Source organism: Pelobates fuscus, chromosome 1 (assembly GCF_036172605.1).
Source record: "Pelobates fuscus isolate aPelFus1 chromosome 1, aPelFus1.pri, whole genome shotgun sequence".
Lineage (NCBI taxonomy): Eukaryota > Metazoa > Chordata > Amphibia > Anura > Pelobatidae > Pelobates > Pelobates fuscus.
In genome coordinates this window covers 279,289,801-279,310,806 of record NC_086317.1, presented here as the reverse complement: position 1 = coordinate 279,310,806, position 21,006 = coordinate 279,289,801, and the positions used below count along the sequence as shown (strand labels likewise).

The 21,006-nt window shown below is 39.7% G+C and overlaps 1 protein-coding gene across 1 annotated transcript in view; it reads right to left on the bottom strand.

Moving 5' to 3' along the window:
• Positions 1-21,006, bottom strand: part of ANKFY1 (ankyrin repeat and FYVE domain containing 1) — an 84,096-nt gene that overhangs the window by 39,892 nt on the left and 23,198 nt on the right. Inside the window, exons 3-6 of the mRNA XM_063457418.1 lie at positions 18,405-18,523; positions 17,323-17,458; positions 10,914-11,037; positions 9,129-9,278 (exon numbers count right to left, since the gene is read on the bottom strand). Coding sequence (XP_063313488.1) covers positions 9,129-9,278; positions 10,914-11,037; positions 17,323-17,458; positions 18,405-18,523 — 529 coding nt within the window. The remainder of the gene's footprint in view (positions 1-9,128; positions 9,279-10,913; positions 11,038-17,322; positions 17,459-18,404; positions 18,524-21,006) is intronic.

The window sequence follows — 21,006 nt, the reverse complement described above, 5'->3', positions numbered from 1 at the left end:
ACTGTTCCTGTGGAACTCACTTCCCTCCACCGTTAGATGCTCACCCAGTCTCCACTCCTTCAAAAAATCATTAAAAACCCACTTCTTCATAAAAGCGTGTTAATTAAACGGTTAATAGCTCCGGACTGTTTCCTCTCTTGCAACTGTCACTAGTCTAATACTATCCTTATCTTTTGTGTCACTTTACCCCACTCCCTCTAGCATGTAAGCTCATTGAGCAGGGCCCTCAACCCCTCTGTTTCTCCTGCAAAGAAAGACTTACTGGATAATGGAACTGGACACACTATCCCCTAAAGGCTTAAATGAAAAATGTTCCTTTATTTCTTTCTTATAATTATCCTTTTTTATAATTGTCCTTTATTTAAGTGTCCACCTAAACCGATTGGAGTATGGAGAAATTTCTCGAAAGGGATTTCTTTGAAGAGACATTTTTTTGAATACAAGATTTAAAAAAAAAAAAAATAAATAAATATATATATATAGTTCTGTTAATTGATTAAATGCATCTAATAATATTGTAGATTATGGCTCTTAGACACTCACCGATAGCTATTTAACATCGACAGTTATGATTGGCGAGGATACTTATGCCTTTATAGTATCTGCTTCTTTTTAATTAGTCTGTTGTATATTAGGGGTTAATCACAAATCTCTGCAGCCCCCTGTTAGTCAGCACTTATATGAAATCACATGGAATAAACACACAGAATCACACTTATTAATGATACAAAATACATTTTTCACTTGTGTGAGATTATCATCTTAAATGTATAGGCACTATAAATAAATAAATCTCTCTTTAAACACATAGTGTTATATATACATCCTGGGTACAAATAACCTAGGAACACTGCACTACAATTTGATTAAGGTATCTCCTTAACTGTATTTTCATACTTTTTGATTGGTTTTATATCATATTCATTTATAATATTTTCACAAATAAGACAGCTATTTGATACTCTGTAGATGAAAGTGGCATTTGGTATTAATTGTATTCACTTGCGAATACATTTGTATCTGTTAGTTTTCACATATCCTCGTATGCACGGCTGGAACTCGTTGCCATAGCAACCGAACCCTACGCCGCGGAGTGGGTGGCCTTTTCTTTGAAAGGAGATGTTCTCCCATTGGCACAGTAGCAACCAAAGCTGACTGTATTAGCGGTTGCTAAGAGACTGTGACGCTTCCTGAGTTCAGACTCGGGCCCCCCTATTACGTGACGTGGGAGTTCAGAGTGGCGGCACACATGCGCAATTGCGCCGAGTACACGCCGGACATCAGGGGAGACGTGATACAGATGATATGGTGAGTGTTTATTGGTAGAGATGTCCTATATATGTTTGTTATTTGCAATGTTTTATGCCTTTGGTGTCCTGATGAAAGCTCTGATCGGGAGCTGAAACGTTGACCTAGCTTGAATTTACCAACAATAAATTTGATGAATTTTTTGATATATATATACACACACACACACACACACGTAGATAATGATCAGCACCCTCGGAAAATTCAAACTTAAGGTATGCCTGATCCTGATGAAAGTTCCAGTTGGAACTGAAACCTTGATTTTTTTTTTTTTTATTCTTTATTTTTGAAGTGCAGATAATTACATACAACTTGTCACGCCCCAACAGCTTGTGACAGGAAACTAAATACACAGCTTGTAGGCAGTAAGGCAGTGAGTGAACATGCACAATTTTTAAAGTTACAAAAACAAGAGTAGGTACATGCAGCGTTTCACATTGTATTACACAGGGGTATGTGAGAGACATGCACAGTTTTGTTATCATTTAGTCGTACATGAAAATTGACAAGCGCTTTTACAAGTGCGTTATTACATGCTGACAATTCTAGTTAATTCAGGCTGAGTGTGCCACTGGGCTGGCCATGTGAAAAAGAATATAAGTCATGCTACCACAAAAAGGAACATATTATTTAAGTGAAGGAAGAGAGTGCACATATTGAAAACATTAGTTATAGCATAACATGGTCTGCAGTTGCCTGTGGGGGGGGGGGGGGGGGAGACGGCATCCAGTATCTGCTAGGCAGTACCAGCGGTGGTAAGGCTGCACAGTTGGAGTTACCCTATGCCCAGACTTGGGAGGCATTCACTGGGAGCAAGGTAGGTGCTGTACGTAGTGTCACAGTGTGAGCGGGCCCAGCTAATCCTATGTCCCCAGGGATGTGCGACTGACCACTGCAGCGAGCCACAAGCTCTGGATCTCTGAGAGTCCCGTTCTGACCCCTTTTGGGAGTAGTGGGGGGTCCCGGTAGGTTGTCGCTATCGGTGACGGGGTGCCCTCTGTTTGCGTGGGTGATGTTTCAGGGTTATGCTCTTGGCAGCCCTTTGCTTGGTTAGGCTTGCGGTTGGCAATGTAAGTTTGTGAGTAGGGGTTCTGTCTGAGGGCGACCCTCTTACTAGGCTGTCGTCTTGAGCTTGGCGGGATGCTGGTGCTGTGCGGCTTTCAAGGTTTGCCCAAAAGCGATTAAATATCTCCTCCAGCCGCTTCATGGATCGCTGCCATGTGTCAGGAGGGTCTCTTTCTTGCTGCCACGCGGCGCGCGCGTATGGAGTAGGCATGACTGCCATCTTGGATTACTTCTCCGAGCTCACCATACGGCTGCAGTATCTCGGGTGTACAATCCCACAGGGTTTGCAGTGTGCTGGTGCGTCAGATCAGCATGCCAGTGGGGACCGGGATAACCCCCACCGGTCCAAAGGGGGGGGGAAACAGGGCCCAAAACGCTAGGATAGTGAGGTGAAGTGAAGGAGCGGCCGTCCCCTCCACTTGACACTGTAGGCCTCTGGGGCAGCTGGCGTTGTGTGCCTGATATTTTCTCCAAGACTTGGTCAGACTGCTGGCACGGTAAGTGCAGGTATATTAGGCGATTTTGTAGGTGAAAATCGGGTGAAATCCCCCTTCAATCTGTATAATTTCAGGTTTTGTCGAGGAGCCCCTGCAACACACGTCTGCCTCAGTCGGCTGCCAGGCCCCGCCCCCCAAACCTTGATCTTTTAATGGATATTTAATAAACTGTAAGTTTTAATTTTCAAAGTCCGAGAGTGCTGATCATTTTCTACATGTACATGTTTTTCCCTGGATATCAAGCACCCGGCCAACACCAGCTAGAAAGCGTGAGTGCAAGAATACTCTGAATCTCTCTCTCTCTCTGTATGCATGTATGTGTATATATATATATATATAATATAACATAGTAATTAGTGTTACTATCGCAGTACACAATATTTCTCATGACTAAGCTATGTTCCCTTATTATAGTGCTCTACTTGCCTCTATACATAAACCGACTCTGAACACCAAGTGGTTATTATCTTATACGCTTATTTACAGTTCTATGGTTTTCTATAACATGTTTTAACATATTTGTGTTTTTATTATTAAAACTATGCTCCTGTATTTCCTCTAATTACAAAAAGTGCAATTCCCTAAACATTTCATAAGTCGCTAACTCTTCTCAGTTGAGCTATGTATACTCAAGAGAAATGTTTATGTAAGCCTGTATATTGTCTTCTGCACCACAAAAATAAAGAATTGAAAAAACATAAATTTTACTTACCGAAAATTTCTTTTTCCTTAAGATTAGAGGCAGTGCTTATACCACAGGGATATCCAATCTGGAGGGAAAAAACAGGCAGGCAAATCTCCAAACATTTTAATCCCTCCCCTAATTACCTCCTTTCCCATAAGTAGCAGCTCCTCCTGATCATCCCCAGACAATACATAAGCCAAATAGCTGCAAAATTACTTAGTTTATTAGAAAAAAGGGGCGGGAATTGTAGCACTGCCTCTAATCTTAAGGAAAAAGAAATTTTCGGTAAGTAAAATTTATGTTTTTCCTTTCAGATTAGAGGCAGTGCTTATACCACAGGGATATAATAAAGCAGATCCAGAGGGCGGGTTCATTTCACCACTGCTTGAAGCACCTTGCGCCCAAAAGCTGCATCCTCCGAGGCCAGTATGTCCAACTTGTAGTGTTTTGCGAAAGTATGGAGCGAGGACCACGTAGCCGCTGAACAAATCTGAGAAGGAGAAGCAGCTGCTCGCAGAGCCCAGGACGTCGAAACAGATCTAGTAGAATGGGCCTTTAACGGGCCTGCATGATCCATGCCATTCCTGGAATACGCCAACTGAATACAATCCTTCAGCCATCTAGCCAGAGAAGTTTTCGAAACCTTCATGCCTTTTCTTGGGCCCTTGAATAATACAAAAAGACTGTTATCCTTCCTGAAGGATTCTGTTGCTTTTAGATATTGCAAAAGACATCTCTTTACATCTAGGCAGTGAAATTTGCGTTCCAAGGCATTAGATGGATTCTGACAAAAAGTTGGTAAGACCACTTCCTGGTTAACATTTGAAACAGAACAAACTTTCGGGCTGAACGAAGGATCGAGCTTTAGAACCACCTTGTCCTGATGAAAAACTAAAAAAGGAAAATTTGCCCGAAGAGCTTGGATCTCACATACTCTTTTAGCAGATGTAATAGCCACCAAAAAAACAGTTTTCAATGAAATGAGCTTTAGGGAAGCTTCCTCCAATGGTTCAAAGGGCGGCTCACAAAGCGCGGAAAGGACTAAGTTTAGATCCCAGGGAGGACAGGTTTCCCTAACATAGGGCACCAAACGAGTCAGAGCTCTGAAGAACCTAGAAATCAGAACATTTGAGGCCAGGCATCTGAGGGAGAAGAAACTGATAGCAGAAACTTGTAATTTCAACGATGCAGGTTTAAGGCCTTTTGCAAATCCCATCTGAAGGAAGCTTAGGATCTTCTGAATGGACGCGGAAACCGGGTTGACTTTAAACCTACAACACCACTGACAAAATATCTTCCAAATTCTAGTGTAGATCTTAGACGTCGATTCCTTGTTAGTTGCCAACAGGATCTTAATCACTTCAGGATCCAGACCTTTGCTCTCTAAAATCTGGAATTCAGAAACCAAGCCGTCAACTGGAATTTTCGAAGGGTCGGAAGAGGCACCATGGCGTCCTCTAGAATTTCTCCTGAAAGCGGCAACTTCCAAAAGGTGGCCCCCGGAAAGTTCAGGAGAACTGAGAACCAACTTCTCCTCGGCCACCATGGAAGGATTAGGATAATTCTTACATTTTCCAGCCTTACTTTTTGAAGTATTCTGGGAATAAGCACTACTGGCGGAAAGATATAAGCCAGGTTGAACTTCCATGGAACTGACAGGGCATCTATGAAATCCGGCCTGTCCGCTGGATTTAGGGACGCAAACCGTCTTGTCTTCCTGTTCATTCTGGATGCCATCAGGTCTATCTCTGGAACACCGAAGCGGTCTGTGATGAAATTGAAAGTTCTGCATGACAGGGACCAATCTGCTTGTTTCAAATGATGCCTGCTCAGGGCATCTGCCACCACATTGAATTTTCCTAAAATGTGAACTGCAGAGATGGACATAAGGTGCACTTCCGCCCACAGCATGATCATTGAACACAGGCTTTCTAATCTTGTTGATCTCGTACCTCCCTGTTTGTTCAAATATGCCACTGTCGTACGATTGTCTGAACGAATTTGAATATGTCGCTTTATGATGAGAAACTGAAACGCCAAGAGTGCCATCCATACGGCCTTTAATTCCCTGAAGTTCGAGGAACTTCTCATATCCTTCACTTGCCAGGACCCCTGCTTCTTTATGTCTCCCAGATGGGCCCCCCAGCCCAGCGCAGAGGCATCTGTTGTTATGATAGTGAAGGACTTCATCCGGAATGACAGACCCTCGTGGAGGAAACGAGAAGATGTCCACCACTGCAGACTTTTTAAAGTTAGATTGTTGAACCTCATCAGCCCATCCAGGCCGAGTTCCTGTCGATTCCAGACTAGCAGAATGTTTCTTTGTAGAGGTCTCATTCTGGCTTTTGCCCAACCGACGGCCGGAATTGAGGCTGTAAACAGACCCAGCAAGCACATGGCTTCTCTGATTGAAAACACTCTTTTTACTCTGAGATTCCGGATTAACCGCTTGATCTTTAGTTTCTTTTCTTCTGGCAGAAATAACTTCATTGCGATAGAATCCAAAATTAGACCCAAGAACTGGATCCTTTGAACTGGCAATAGTTCCGATTTGTTGAAATTTATTAGCCAGCCATGCTTTTCCAGCGATTTGATGGCTGTCCTCAGATCTAACTGTAGTTGAACCTGGGACTCTGCAATCAACAGCCAGTCGTCCAAATATGGAATGACAGCGATGCCCAAACCTCTTAGAAAGGCTGAAACGACTACTAGAAGCTTTGTGAAAACTCTGGGCGCTGATGATAGGCCGAAAGGCAGTGCTCTGAATTGGTAATGTTTGGTTACCGATTGGCAGCACACCGCAAACCGTAGAAAACTTTTGCTGGATTCCGCTATGGGTACATGAAGATAGGCATCTTTCAAATCCAGGGACGCAAACCAACTCTTTGGGTGAATAAGCAGAGCCGCTGATTTTACTGATTCCATGAGGAATTTCTTTTTTATAATCCGCTTGTTTACGGCTTTTAGATCTAGAATAGGTCTGAACGAACCATCTGGTTTTGGCACCAAGAAAAGTCTTGAATAGGTGCCTTGATGTCTTTCCTTCATAGGAACTTCTTCCACCACTCTTTTTAGTAACAGAGTTGACACTTCTTGCATCAGAGAGAGTTCCATATCTAGAGACTGAACCCTGGAACATAGAAACATGTTTATAGGGGCTTGTGATAATTCTAGAGCGTATCCGTGCTCTATCACTGTAAGGACCCAGCGATCTGACGTTGTCTCTTTCCAGTGCTCTAGGAAGTGACTCAACCTTCCACCCACCGGCCTGGCGTCATAATTTTTTATTTCTCTTGGCAGTAAACCTTTCCTTCTTCCTATAATCAAAGGCTCTTTGCTGTTGACCCCTGAAATAGTTTCTACGAAAGGAACTTCTGAATGAAGGACGAGTCTCTGCGTGACGGCTTCTAGACTGCTTCCTATCTGATACTGGTAAAGCTTTCCTTCCTTCCTTCATCTGTTTCAACAGCTCATCCAGCTTAGAACCGAAAAGTCTTCCTGGTTCAAAAGGTAGTTCACACAGAGAATTTTTAGATGCCGCATCTGCAGACCAATTTCTAAGCCAAAGCGCTCTCCTGGCGACTGTTGAGATACCAATATTCTTGGCCGACAATTTCAGGCTTTCTGAAGAAGCATCCACTAAAAAATCAGACGCCATCTTGATATTTTTTAATAGCTTTAACGGGTCTTCCTTAGCTTCTCCCGTATATACTTTTTCTAGTTCTTCCAACCAAAGTTTCTGGGCCTTGGCAACGGATGACCCCGTAATCAAGGCTTTAGCTTGGGCTGCAGAAGAGATGAACAACTTCTTTAAAGAGGAGTCCATGCGTTTATCCATGAATCTCCAATTGGTAAAGTAGTCTTTTTACCTATTTGAGCAATAGGGACGTCCACTACAGGGACCGTATCCAGCTTGCAGTCTTGCTCTGATTCTATGGAAAAAAGAGTTTTAAAATGCTTAGACATAAACGGCTTGTGACTAGGGAACTTCCATTCTTTCAAAATCAATTCCTTAGTCTGTGGGTGAAAAGGAAACACTTTGGACTTTTTCCCCGTTACCCCAAAATCAAAGATGCACTGCACTTCTTTAATCAATTTCCCAATGGCTTCATCTGGGAAAGCAAATTCCTCATCTGAGGAATCACTGCCTGAATTATCTTCATACTCAGAACCACTAGTTCCCGAACTAGTATCAGATGTTTCCCAAGATCTCAGTCTTTTCTTAGCATGCTTTACCATCTGAGAATCCTGGGCAACAGAAGCCTGGACTGACTGTAAAGCAGCTGACTGCACATCCACAAATGTTTGCTGCATACTTTGCTGCAACCAGCTGAGAAAAGTGGACATTTCTGTTCTCTTTGCTTCCTCTGAAGCTTCTTTTGAACACACTGAGCAAAGTTTCTTTTTACAACCATCAGGCATAGGTTGGCCACACACAGAACACATTAAATGCTTGGTTTTAGATGCACATTTCCCCTTCTCAGCAACTTTATCCATACTTTCCGGATTAGACATACTGGAAAACAAGAAAACAAGAAAGGGGAAAATAATCAAAATTTTCTCCTTACGGATTCAGGCTAAGAACCATTTAAAATGAAAACTTAACAGTCTTACCTTAAATGGCCTGAGAGTGTGTTGGAGGGCAGGTGAGAAACACACTTCACAACCGATCTGAGAGCTCCTGGCAAACAGAGGTTGCTGCTGGTACATGCTCATATAAGTCCTGTAACCAAACGGAAACGTCCAGTTCGAATTTGGCGCCTGAATCCAGGTTCGCATTGCGCATGTGCATAGCGCTCTGCGACTCCCTGGTGGAACGCAACGCAACCTGTGTGTGCGTTCCACCGACAGGACCTCCCAGCCGACGCACGCCTGCGTCCTTCGTCATACCGGCACCTGGCACGGCAAAAGACGGCAACATAAATTTCGAGTGACCACGCCGGCCGGCGTGTTGCACGCTACTTACCGGACATCAAGGAAGCAGAGCCTCCAGAGCCTCAGCCCTTCTCACCTGCTTCCTGGAGAACCTTCCTGTCTAACCTCCCCTGCCGAAGGCAGGCAAAGAACTGGGGATGATCAGGAGGAGCTGCTACTTATGGGAAAGGAGGTAATTAGGGGAGGGATTAAAATGTTTGGAGATTTGCCTGCCTGTTTTTTCCCTCCAGATTGGATATCCCTGTGGTATAAGCACTGCCTCTAATCTGAAAGGAAAAAAAAAAGTATCATATCATAAGTATCATATAAGTATCAAGACATCATATTTATTTTTGAAACACATTCTATATATAGCAGCTTTGAAATATCTTTCAGATTATGAGGGACCCACTGCAAATAATGAGAAAATATTGGTAACAAAAAAAAACAAACACATAACTCATTCAAATGTTGCAATAAATATCTGTCCAAAGGAAAAAAAAAAAAAAAAAAAAAAAAAAAACATTCTCCGATTACTAGTGTTTCTCAGGGCTTTCATTGCAACCTGATAACAGTTCTCAAGCAAACATAACATCCTGTCACCAAATCTCTAGATACTAGCAATATTCTGATTCCACAATGTCAAGCTCTTATCATACCTGGGAATCCATTTCAATCAGGTACAAGAAAACAACATCTTCTCTTTCCAACTTAATTGCTTTGTGCAAAGGGAATTGAGTTTTCGATTTAATCATTTTATACAAGAGCTGAGCACTCATTGAACTGAAGTCTTCTTTTCTTAGGTCATCCTACAGAATTAAAATAAACACATTAAATTGAGCAATATATACAAGAACTGTCTGATAAGACACTTTTTTTTGCTGTTGTACAACTATTTGTTTCACAGCAAGTAATAAAGAAGAAAACACCTGATATATACTTGTGTATATTCATCACATATAGCCTGAAAACAGATACACTATTTAAAAGGACACTATAGTCACCAAAACAACTTTAGCTTAATGAAGCAGTTTTGGTGTATAGATCACGCCCCTGCAGTTTTACTGCTCAATTCTGTGTCATTTAGGAGTTAAATTACTTTGTGTATAAATCACTATTCACACCTTACTGCATGTGACTTACACAACCTCTCTAAACACTTCCTGGAAATTCATATAATGTTTACACTTCCTGTATTGCAAACTCTTTTATTTAGAATGTTTTATCTTTTGTTCTGTTAGTAGCTTGCTGAACCCTGCAGGAGCCTCCTGTATGTAATTTAAGTTCAATTTACAGAGCAGGAGATAAAAACGTTTAGAGTAAGTTACATCTGATTTAAAATGAAACCATTTTGATTTCATGCAGGGGGTGTCAGTCCTGCATAAACGGAAACAAAAGTGATTTAACTCCTACATAGCAGAGAATTGAGCAGTGACACTTTAGAGGCATGATCTATACACAAAAGCGGCTTCATTAGGCTAAAGTTGTTTTGGTGACTATAGTGCCCCTTTAATGTAATTTTGATTTAAAAAAACAAAACAAAAAACCAACTATGGTTGCTTGTATGAAGGCAATTTATGAAAAAAGGATCCATGATATACGCTATTGTTAATTAGATGCTTCTGAGCAGGGCTAAAAAAAAAAAAAAAATGTTTTTTAAAACTGTGAAGAAACATACATTCAAGTATATAAGAATGAACTCGGCTCTACACATATCAGTTTTATAAGTTTTAGGTTTTGCTTATCCAAAAAAAAAACAAAAAACTTGTTTTTGACGATAACTATTCCTCTCATCTCAGGAGGAGTGATTTCCTAATGCTGGATTACTGTTAAGTTTACTTGTGTGTTTTTTTTATTCAAAAAAAGGAGAGGAAAATGTTTACCAAGAAAGGAACACTCGTGCATTATAAAAAAAATATTGAGTTTTCTTTAATTTAACTTCACAAATAAAATACTAATGTCAGCAACCCCTGAAATACATTTTATTCCATAATGTATGTGACCCAAAATGCCCTAATATGCAAATGAACTGCTTCAATGTGCAATAGTGGATTCTCTTCCAAAAGTGCTACTGTGAATAAGTGAAGAATATTACAAAAGAGAAATGAAAGAGGAACGGTATATACTCTGGAAATTACAGCTCCCCATTCCCTCACTCCAGTAAATGATCAACTAAAGTTGTGCTGTGGCAGAAACTTAAAGAACAACTAAAGTCAACCAGATTTTTCTACAAAAGTGTAATGTTTAAACACAACTCTAGTTTCTTAGTGAATGCCTCCAGGAGGTGTTTCCGCTGCATTGACTTAGGAAGGAAAGCATTGAATTCATGCACTCCTATGAAAAGCATTGGATGCGAGCATGTGTCTTTCTCCAAATTTCTTTAAAAAAAATAAATTATAAATGCATGTAATAGATACGATGCAGCACATGATATATTGCCTTACCCAGTGACTCGCAATAATTTCTCCACAATAGTTTAACAATGTGCTAGCGTTGAGCTCCTCTGCTGTCTGGTAGAAACGTATACAGTTCCTCACATTCACCAATGACATGACTCCCTTTTCACACCTGGTACAAAGATTATAAATGTAAATAAGATGGTGCACATTCAATAAAGTGATGCATGGCCTTTACATGTTAGCTATACACAAGCTCTTGTTTAGTGGCATCATATCTATGTACTTTATTTTTATTTTAAATGTATTATATATTTATGTTCAACTCACTGACATGAGGGAATAGTTTCATACATTACAAGGACATATTTGTAATAAGTAAAACATAATGCATATGCATAACACTATTTTTTTCATGAAAGCAATGACAAAAGTTAGGTGGACTGGCGAGTGGGGAGATGTCAGCGTTGGTGGTATTTTCCCCACCTAGGATATCTTGCAGCACTAAGTAAAAATGCCAGGTAGAAATAAAATAATAAAAAAAGTGTATTTAAAAAGATGATTGGCACAAATAAGTGACCAAATAACTTTATTTAGCTTAAAAATACACAAAATTCAAATATCCAAACGCGTTTCGTCATAACAGACTTCAAGTGAATTTAAAAAAATAATACCACCAAGTTAGCCTGCTCTACACTTGTGAGTATTATTTTATTTGTTTATTACTGACAATTTTATAATAGTGAGCACTATCAGTTGTCTCTTTTTACCTTTTTCTTGAGTGTTGGACACATCCCTGACGGAAAACATCTACTATATATCCCATAAGCGGGGATTATACCTAGTTATATATTGGATTGTACATATTGCACTACTTGTCCCTCCTACTTTTTGTCTTTCATATTACTGGACAAAGACACTCAGGACATTATACCCGAATAAGCACATTACCTACCATTTGATCTAAGTGAGATCCTTCCATTTGGACTTTGTCCACTGTTATTTACCGTATATTCAGACTTTTTTATTTGGGACTCTTTTCTTGGACATTGGTTTTTAACTCCCTACATTGTTTTTTTTATCTCCTTATACAGGGAGTGCAGAATTATTAGGCAAATGAGTATTTTGACCACATCATCCTCTTTATGCATGTTGTCGTATAGGCTCGAAAGCCTACTACCAATTAAGCATATTAGGTGATGTGCATCTCTGTAATGAGAAGGGGTGTGGTCTAATGACATCAACACCCTATATCAGGTGTGCATAATTATCAGGCAACTTCCTTTCCTTTGGCAAAATGGGTCAAAAGATGGACTTGACAGGCTCAGAAAAGTCAAAAATAGTGAGATATCTTGCAGAGGGATGCAGCACTCTTAAAATTGCAAAGCTTCTGAAGCGTGATCATCGAACAATCAAGCGTTTCATTCAAAATTGTCAACAGGGTCGCAAGAAGCGTGTGGCGAAACCAAGGCGCAAAATAACTACCCATGAACTGAGAAAAGTCAAGCGTGCAGCTGCCAAGATGCCACTTGCCACCAGTTTGGCCATATTTCAGAGCTGCAACATCACTGGAGTGCCCAAAAGCACAAGGTGTGCAATACTCAGAGACATGGCCAAGGTAAGAAAGGCTGAAAGACGACCACCACTGAACAAGACACACAAGCTGAAACATCAAGACTGGGCCAAGAAATATCTCAAGACTGATTTTTCTAAGGTTTTATGGACTGATGAAATGAGAGTGAGTCTTGATGGGCCAGATGGATGGATTGGTAAAGGGCAGAGAGCTCCAGTCCGACTCAGACGCCAGCAAGGTGGAGGTGGAGTACTGGTTTGGGCTGGTATCATCAAAGATGAGCCTCTGGGGCCTTTTTGGGTTGAGGATGGAGTCAAGCTCAACTCCCAGTCCTACTGCCAGTTTCTGGAAGACACCTTCTTCAAGCAGTGGTACAGGAAGAAGTCTGCATCCTTCAAGAAAAACATGATTTTCATTCAGGACAATGCTCAATCACACGCGTCCAAGTACTCCACAGCGTGGCTGGCAAGAAAGGGTATAAAAGAAGAAAATCTAATGACATGGCCTCCTTGTTCACCTGATCTGAACCCCATTGAGAACCTGTGGTCCATCATCAAATGTGAGATTTACAAGGAGGGAAAACAGTACACCTCTCTGAACAGTGTCTGGGAGGCTGTGGTTGCTGCTGCACGCAATGTTGATGGTGAACAGATCAAAACACTGACAGAATCCATGGATGGCAGGCTTTTGAGTGTCCTTGCAAAGAAAGGTGGCTATATTGGTCACTGATTTGTTTTTGTTATGTTTTTGAATGTCAGAAATGTATATTTGTGAATGTTGAGATGTTATATTGGTTTCACTGGTAAAAATAAATAATTGAAATGGGTATATATTTGTTTTTTGTTAAGTTGCCTAATAATTATGCACAGTAATAGTCACCTGCACACACAGATATCCCCCTAAAATAGCTATAAACAAACTAAAAACTACTTCCAAAAATATTCAGCTTTGATATTAATGAGTTTTTTGGGTTTATTGAGAACATGGTTGTTGTTCAATAATAAAATTAATCCTCAAAAATACAACTTGCCTAATAATTCTGCACTCCCTGTATTATATTTTGTTTGATCCAAGTGAGATCCTTCCATTTGGACTTTCTCCACTGTTATTTACTGTATATTCAGACTTTTTTATTTGGAACTCTTTTCTTGGACATTGTTTTTTTAACTCCCTACATTGTTCTTTTATATTATATTTTGTGCGGCCCTTATTCCTCTGCCATCTACTTTTTTTTTTTTTTTTTTTTTAAAGGTTTGAAGGATTTCCCTTTTTAGGGTTGCTTTGTTAATTAGCGCTGACCCCTCTTCTGTTGTTGCTCTGTTATTGCCTGCTGTTTTTGAAGTGTGCACAATTCATGTTTAAGTAATTCTGTGTTTGATTTGCCGACGCCATCTCCACTGTCCTGAAGAGACCAACCAGGCCTGTGACCTCAGTGCTGTGCGATGCCACATCTGCTTGGATTGTCTTCTGGAGATCAGTAAGCATCTCGTTCTGGATGGCAGCCGTCACAGGCATAGAGTCTGCACTCTGTGGGACTGTCTGAGGCTAATAAGTCAACAGCCCCCCTGCCTTGCATCAGCTCCTCGGATGAGTCAGAGAAGTAATCAAGATCGTTGGGTATCTTGGGCCCAAACACGCCATACGCCTGTCTGAGGAAATCTTAAATACTCACTCCCAACCTAGGCTTGTCTGGCTCCTGTTTTTTGACCCATATAGGTAAGTGTGTCAAAAACCCTGTTTTTGGGCTTTAGAGTGACTTAATAGCGCCATGATACAACGGTTAGGTACAGAGCCCATCAAGGGAGAATACGACCTTTTTAGGAGCGTGGCTCCTCCCCCATGTACTTTATTATAAAACACCAATAGGTAAAATAAATGAAAAATAGTCCCTGGCTTCCAAGACCCAGAAGCTCTGCAACTGATTAGATAACATGGAAGATTGCATTCTGTATTATTCCTCCAACCTAATAGGTTGGAGTGCTGATTAACCTGCAACATTCACTTGAACCCAAGCACTTCCATGGAATGTTGGACGGTTTTGGCTGAAAAATGAGGAAGTGAATATTCCTCTTTAAATTGGAGGCTCAAGAAGAGCCAGAGAGAGTTCAAGGTGGTTTGATAGAAAATGGGAGCCCAAACCATTACAGTTGTTATGATGCTTAAAGAGTCACTTTAATTCTTCTTTTAATTCTAGTTATGGATGAAGCACATATGTAGGAGTGTATTTTTAGGTTTATAAGAAATTATCTGTTACATTATCTACTCTTTTCTCACTTTGTCACGGAGAAATAAGCTTCATTAGTATTGTTATATTATATTGGTCAATTTTGGTCTGAAGAAAGCATTTCTCCCATATCCACATGTATATCTAATTACTTCTAACACTACATTATCTTTTTTTTTTTTAATTATTATTCTTTAATTAAATTTGCAGAAACCATTGAACAGACCACCACAAAGACTATACTTAATGACATTTGTTACAGGGAGTTTAGGAGTATCGGAAATGGTGGGAACAACAAAGAGTGGGGTTAAAGGATAGTGGCATTTCTCGGTGGGTCCCTAACCATGACAACACCGAGCCATCTGTTCAAGAATACGGTCTCTCCTCCCATGGCTGCCACGCTTTGGAAAATTATTTAATGGAGTGCCTAATGCGAGCAGTACGTTTTTCCATTGGGTAGTTATCTTTTCTATCACTACCGTAATTGCAGGGGATATTCCCCATTCTTATACTTTGAAGGATTCAGCGTGGATCCTGGGATACGATTGCTGCAGAGGGAAATATATACGGCTGTCTTCACACATTTGGCACATTGATTTTTTTTTTTTTTTTGGTGCACTAATTTTGCAATGGAATATAATTTGGGACCCTATCAAAAAATAAAAAAAATTATGAGCCACACAAAACTGATTTGTTATTGTGTTACTGGTTGTCACAAGGAAATAAAATCCCATAAGATGGTCACTCTAGAGTTGAGCATAGGTTGTGCAGTACCTATAAAAAATACAAAAGAAAACACTGCTACTGTTACACCAGCCCCCTGTTGTTTAGTCATAGAGAGAGAAAAAAAAAAGCCACCAGGGCAACGTTACTTGCATGCAAAATGTATTCAAGGACATCAATATCATTTCGGTTTCTACCCTTTTAGAATTCAAAATGCCCCATTTTTAGCAAATGTTGTGCCTATTCACAAGAAAGGTAGTAGGGAGGAGTCGGGCAACTATAGGCCAGTAAGCCTTACTTCAGTAGTGGGGAAAGTAAGGATAGGATTGTTGAACATCTAAAAACACATGGATTTCAACATCAGAGATCATGCCAAACTAATCTTATTGATTTTTTTGATTGAGTAACTAAAATAATAGATCAGGGTGGTGCAGTAGACATTGTTTAGCTAGATTTCAGTAAGGCTTTTGACACTGTTCCACATAGAAGGCTCAACAGTAAACTGCAATCTTTAAGTTTGGATTCCAATATTGTTGAATGGGTAAGGCAGTGGCTGAGTGACAGGCAACAGAGGGTTGTAGTCAATGGAGTATTTTTAAAGCTTAGGCTGGTTACTAGTGGGGCACCTCAGGAATCTGTACTTGGACCCATTTGCTTTAATATTTTTTATTAGTGATATTGCAGAAGGTCTTGATGGTAAGGTATGTCTTTTTGCCGATGATACCAAGATATGTAACAGGGTTGATGTTCCAGGAGGGATAAGCCAAATGATTTAGGTAAACTAGAAAAATGGTCAGAGTTGTTGCAACTGACACTTAATGTGGATAAGTGCAAGATAACACAAGGGCAGAGTACAGAATATTTGATAAAGTCCTAATCTCAACATCCGAGGAAAGGGATTTAGGGGTGATTATGTCTGATGACTTAAAGGTAGGCAGACGATGTAATAGAGCAGCAGGAAATGCTAGCAGAATGCTTGGTTGTATAGGGAGAGGTATTAGCAGTAGAAAGAGGGAAGTGCTCATGCCATTGTACAGAACACTGGTGAGACCTCACTTGGAGTACTGTACACAGTACTGGAGACCGTATCTTCAGAAGGATATTGATACTTTAGAGAGAGTTCAGAAAAAGGCTACTAAACTGGTTCATGGATTGCAGGATAAAACTTACCAGGAAAGGTTAAAGGATCTTAACATGTATAGCTTGGAGGAAAGACGAGACAGGAGGGATATGATAGAAACATTTAAATACATAAAGGGAATCAACACAATAAAGGAAGAGACTATATTTAAAAGAAGAAAAACTACCACAACAAGAGGACATAGTCTTAAATTAGAGGGCCAAAGGTTTATCAGGAAGTATTACTTTACCGAGAGGGTAGTGGATGCATGGAATAGCCTTCCAGCTGAAGTGGTAGAGGTTAACACAGTAAAGGAGTTTAAGCATGCGTGGGATAGGCATAAGGCTATCCTAACTATAAGATATGGCCAGGGACTAATTAAAAGTATTTTGAAAATTGGGCAGACTAGATGGGCCGAATGGTTTTTATCTGCCGTCACATTTTATGTTTCAAAGTTTAATTTGCACTGAAAAAATTGAGAAATCGAAACGCTTGTTATACAAACAATACATTTTCTGTAGAAGTTTGTGCACATTTTGCATACAGATAGTGCTGTCCTTGTGTTTTTCCATGTGTTATATCTAGATTTAACAATAATTTAATAAAAGGGGGGCTCTATGCAGACTCTCCTTCTGTTTTTATAGCTGTGTACGCTGGTGTGTGAAAAATCTAAAATGACAGGCAAAGGCGAAAAAACAAAACAAAAAACAAACAACGGGTCTGCTTTAATGCACTGCAAAAAGAACAATAATGTTATCACAACACTTGCAGGATAATAACTGGCGGTCCATCCATCATTTAAAACCATTGCCATTACCTTTCCCGCAGGGGTTGAAGTTGAAAACGATTTGCAAGCTTCATTAGCTCTGTCAAGAAGATATCATCTTCTTTCAAATCCAACTCATCAGTGTAGACCCACTGCAGCATTGCCATGGTCACCTCTGTATTCGAATCTGGGGGTAGAGAGGCCAAGCTTCATTCCTGATAAACATCTGTATAGCACTGCAAATGGTAGGTTACACATCACAACCAGGGCAGCTATTCAACCCAAATCAATATAGTGATATTAATACTACTATAAGTAATTTAACCAGGAAGATGCAGGAAGGTCTCTGCATTGCCACCTGCACTAACACTGCAAAATCAGCTATTATCAAACAGTTATGCAGAGAAATGTCCCTACATATGTAATAAAATGTTCTCTTCCCACAAATTCCTGATGATTTGCAGAGGGTGATATCACATTTTTCTCCTCTGAAAATGAGATCCCTGCAATTGTCATCAACTAGTTCCAATAAGGATTAGCATGACTCAATACTAATAGGCTGTGCAGCATGCTGTGTGCAAATCTGAACAACTAGATCTATATGCAAGCACATCCCATCCAGAAGAATGCAAAGTAATTACTCCTCTGCACTCAATGGACTTTGAAATATGAAAATGTGACTTAACTTGGTAAACCAAAAAAAAAAAAAAACATACATACAGAGCCACTGTAAGCACCATAACAGCTAAAGCTCATTGTGGTGGTTATGCTGGCATAGGTTTTTGAACAATTTTGATCCGTTTTCAGTAAAAGTGATTTATACTAACATTTCTATTTTAGTTTAAACATGAGTCTCTCCCTGCAGTATAACCTAGACCAGGAATAGGCAACCTTTGGCACTCCAGATGTTGTGGACAACATCACCCATAATGCTGGCAAAACATCACGGGAGGTGTAGTCCAAAACATCTGGAGTGCCGAAAGTTGCCTATGCCTGACCTAGACCCTCATTCTGCATTAACTGTCCAACATTTGACAGCAATTATAGGCTGCAAGTTATGGGCTAACATGCCCCCAATGATTTTTGCATGTTTACAAAATCATGTACAGAAACGAATAAAAAAAAACACTCACCTGACAGGTCTATCTCTTTAGTTGAGGCCAGGTTGGCCAGACTCCAAGTCTCACTTCTTGCAGCCAGTACAAACTTGTGAGCACTAATCATTTGGTCACCAACTTTTATTTTCAGATCACTGCATTTAATACGAGAGGGGAGAAGAGAAAAACAGAAATAACGGAGGCTTTGATAGAACATCAGCCATTTGTCAATTCTTATCCCAGTGTCACTTATTTTTAATGCATAAAAAAAATAAAAAAAATTATTCACCTTTAAAGTTCAGAAGCTTTTGGTATATGGGGTTTATCTTATGCCATACATTCCTCTTCAGTAGGGGTTTAAAGCATATGTAGTTCAGTCCAGAGAGTTAGTTCCATTAATCAGATAGGATGAGTGAAACTTCTGAATAGGCCAACAGCAGCTATACTAAAGTGATAAGTACTCTATTTAAACCCTCATTCACAGTTTTGGCAATGGAACGGTGTAGAGAGTTTGCCAGAGCTTGACCTGTCTTGAGACTAATAGGAGAGATGGGACCTTAGACAGTGTACCCCTACACAGCAAGGGCGCTCCATACAAATACCTGGATAGCCAACTATTTCTATTAGTCTGACAAAATGGGCAGGCTAATAGATGTAATGATTTATGCAAACTACCGCAATTATAAATAACTAATATCTATAAGAAATGCTAAAGAGACATAAAACCTCTTGCAATGGGCACGTATTATGGCATTTGAACCTCTAAACTAGACGTTTCAGCTCCACTGGGGAGCTTTCATCAGGACACCCTGATGAAAGCTCCCCAGTGGAGCTGAAACGTCGAATTTTTCTTCCACAATAAATGGAGAAGCAATCTTCTAAAAAATCCTAGAGTGCCAGTATTTTCACTTTGTTTATATGTTTATTTATCTTGCCTTCCCTGTCTTTTCTATATAAAGAGTACCCAGGTATTGCTATGTCCCAGTCATTTTTCTCATTATACCATGTCTCAGTAACAGCGACTAAATCTACACTATCAGTTGCCATTATTGCCACAAGTTCATGGATCTTATTCCCTAAACTGCGAGCATTTTTAAACATGACTCTAAGCTTATCATTTTTTAACACACTTGCTACATTACACACACACACACACACACATATATATATATATATACACATATATACATACACACACTGATTATTTTTTTTTTGTATTAGAATATATAAATATTTTGTATCCATTAGAGCTGGGTAAACAACAGCTGTTTACAATGAAACTCTTTCGACCGTAGATGAGCCTACTAAACAACTGGACAAGCCTGAAATTATATGTATCCTAATTAGCAATTATATGCAAGATAATAATTTGTAAGCATTTCCATTTTTCTTATTACTTAGATTTCTTTGATGCAATCATAAACATAGTAACAATTTATCAATTTCAAAATAAATAAATGAATTAAAAAAGCATACTGACGGTTCAAAGGACTACTCTACACCCATTAAGCATGTCAGCTTGCTAATGTGCTTATTTGGGTGAGGAGTATCCATTTTAATTCCAGTTTATAAAAGTGCCAATTTCTATGAGAAATGAACATGTTTACAATTAAATTATGAAACACCTCCATGGATGTCACTCAGACAGCCAGTCAGGTTTGCCTCTGCTTTCCATTAACTCCCCAGAGCTAATGGAAGTGGCAGCCAAGCTCTTCTCGAGTGTGTCTGTTTCCTCCCTCATTCCTTCTCAGAGACTTGACAACAGACCAGAGTTCTTGCTAAACGCTGTTGCACTGTGCGCACGGATGGACTGATTCAGAGGTTTCTCATTAAGAAGACTCTGGTTATTTCCCCATGAAGAGACTGAAAGTCTTTTCCGGAAAAGAAGGGGAGTTCATGGTTCTTGCAAAGAACTGCAGTTTTTGCAAAGTCCTTTTAGATAACATACATAAAAAAACCAATAATAATAATTTGCTTGTATGCTTTCATAGGGGGTATAGCTACAAAATAGAGATTCCTCACTCCCATTTTTTGAGTGGAGTGTTCTTTTAAGTCACTGCCAAAGTGTTATGTAAATATGGGATGTGCAATCAAAAATGTACACAAATGCCAGCAATGTCAGCTGTGAAATAATTTGAAATAGTTTAGGCACAGAATTTGCAAAATTGCAAAATCAATTGACAATGACTAGACAACATTGTAAGTCATTAAATGTGTTCCTCTGTCAGTAACAGAAAGCTAAACTACAACTACTACTAGTACTAAAACAATTTCCTCAATTTCTGACTAGTAGAAATAAATGTGTCTTTATGTCATCACAACACACAATCACATGTCGGTGAGTGGATCCTAGGGAAATAATGTACCTGAATTATCTACAACAACTTACCATAGCAAGTGTCGTTATTACAATAAATTGTCACTGTCGAGATTTTTGCACAAATAGCTAATTAAAAGTAAGGTTTTATCTTAATAAAAACATTCAGTAGTTTTAACTTTGTAGAAAATGGCATGCAAATTACGTTAACAACTGCAGCACATCACATACCGCAATACTATAGCAATTTATGAGAGAGTATATACTTGCAAGGCATTTCTGTGCAGATGTCAAAGCACTAATGAATGCACATGGAGTATC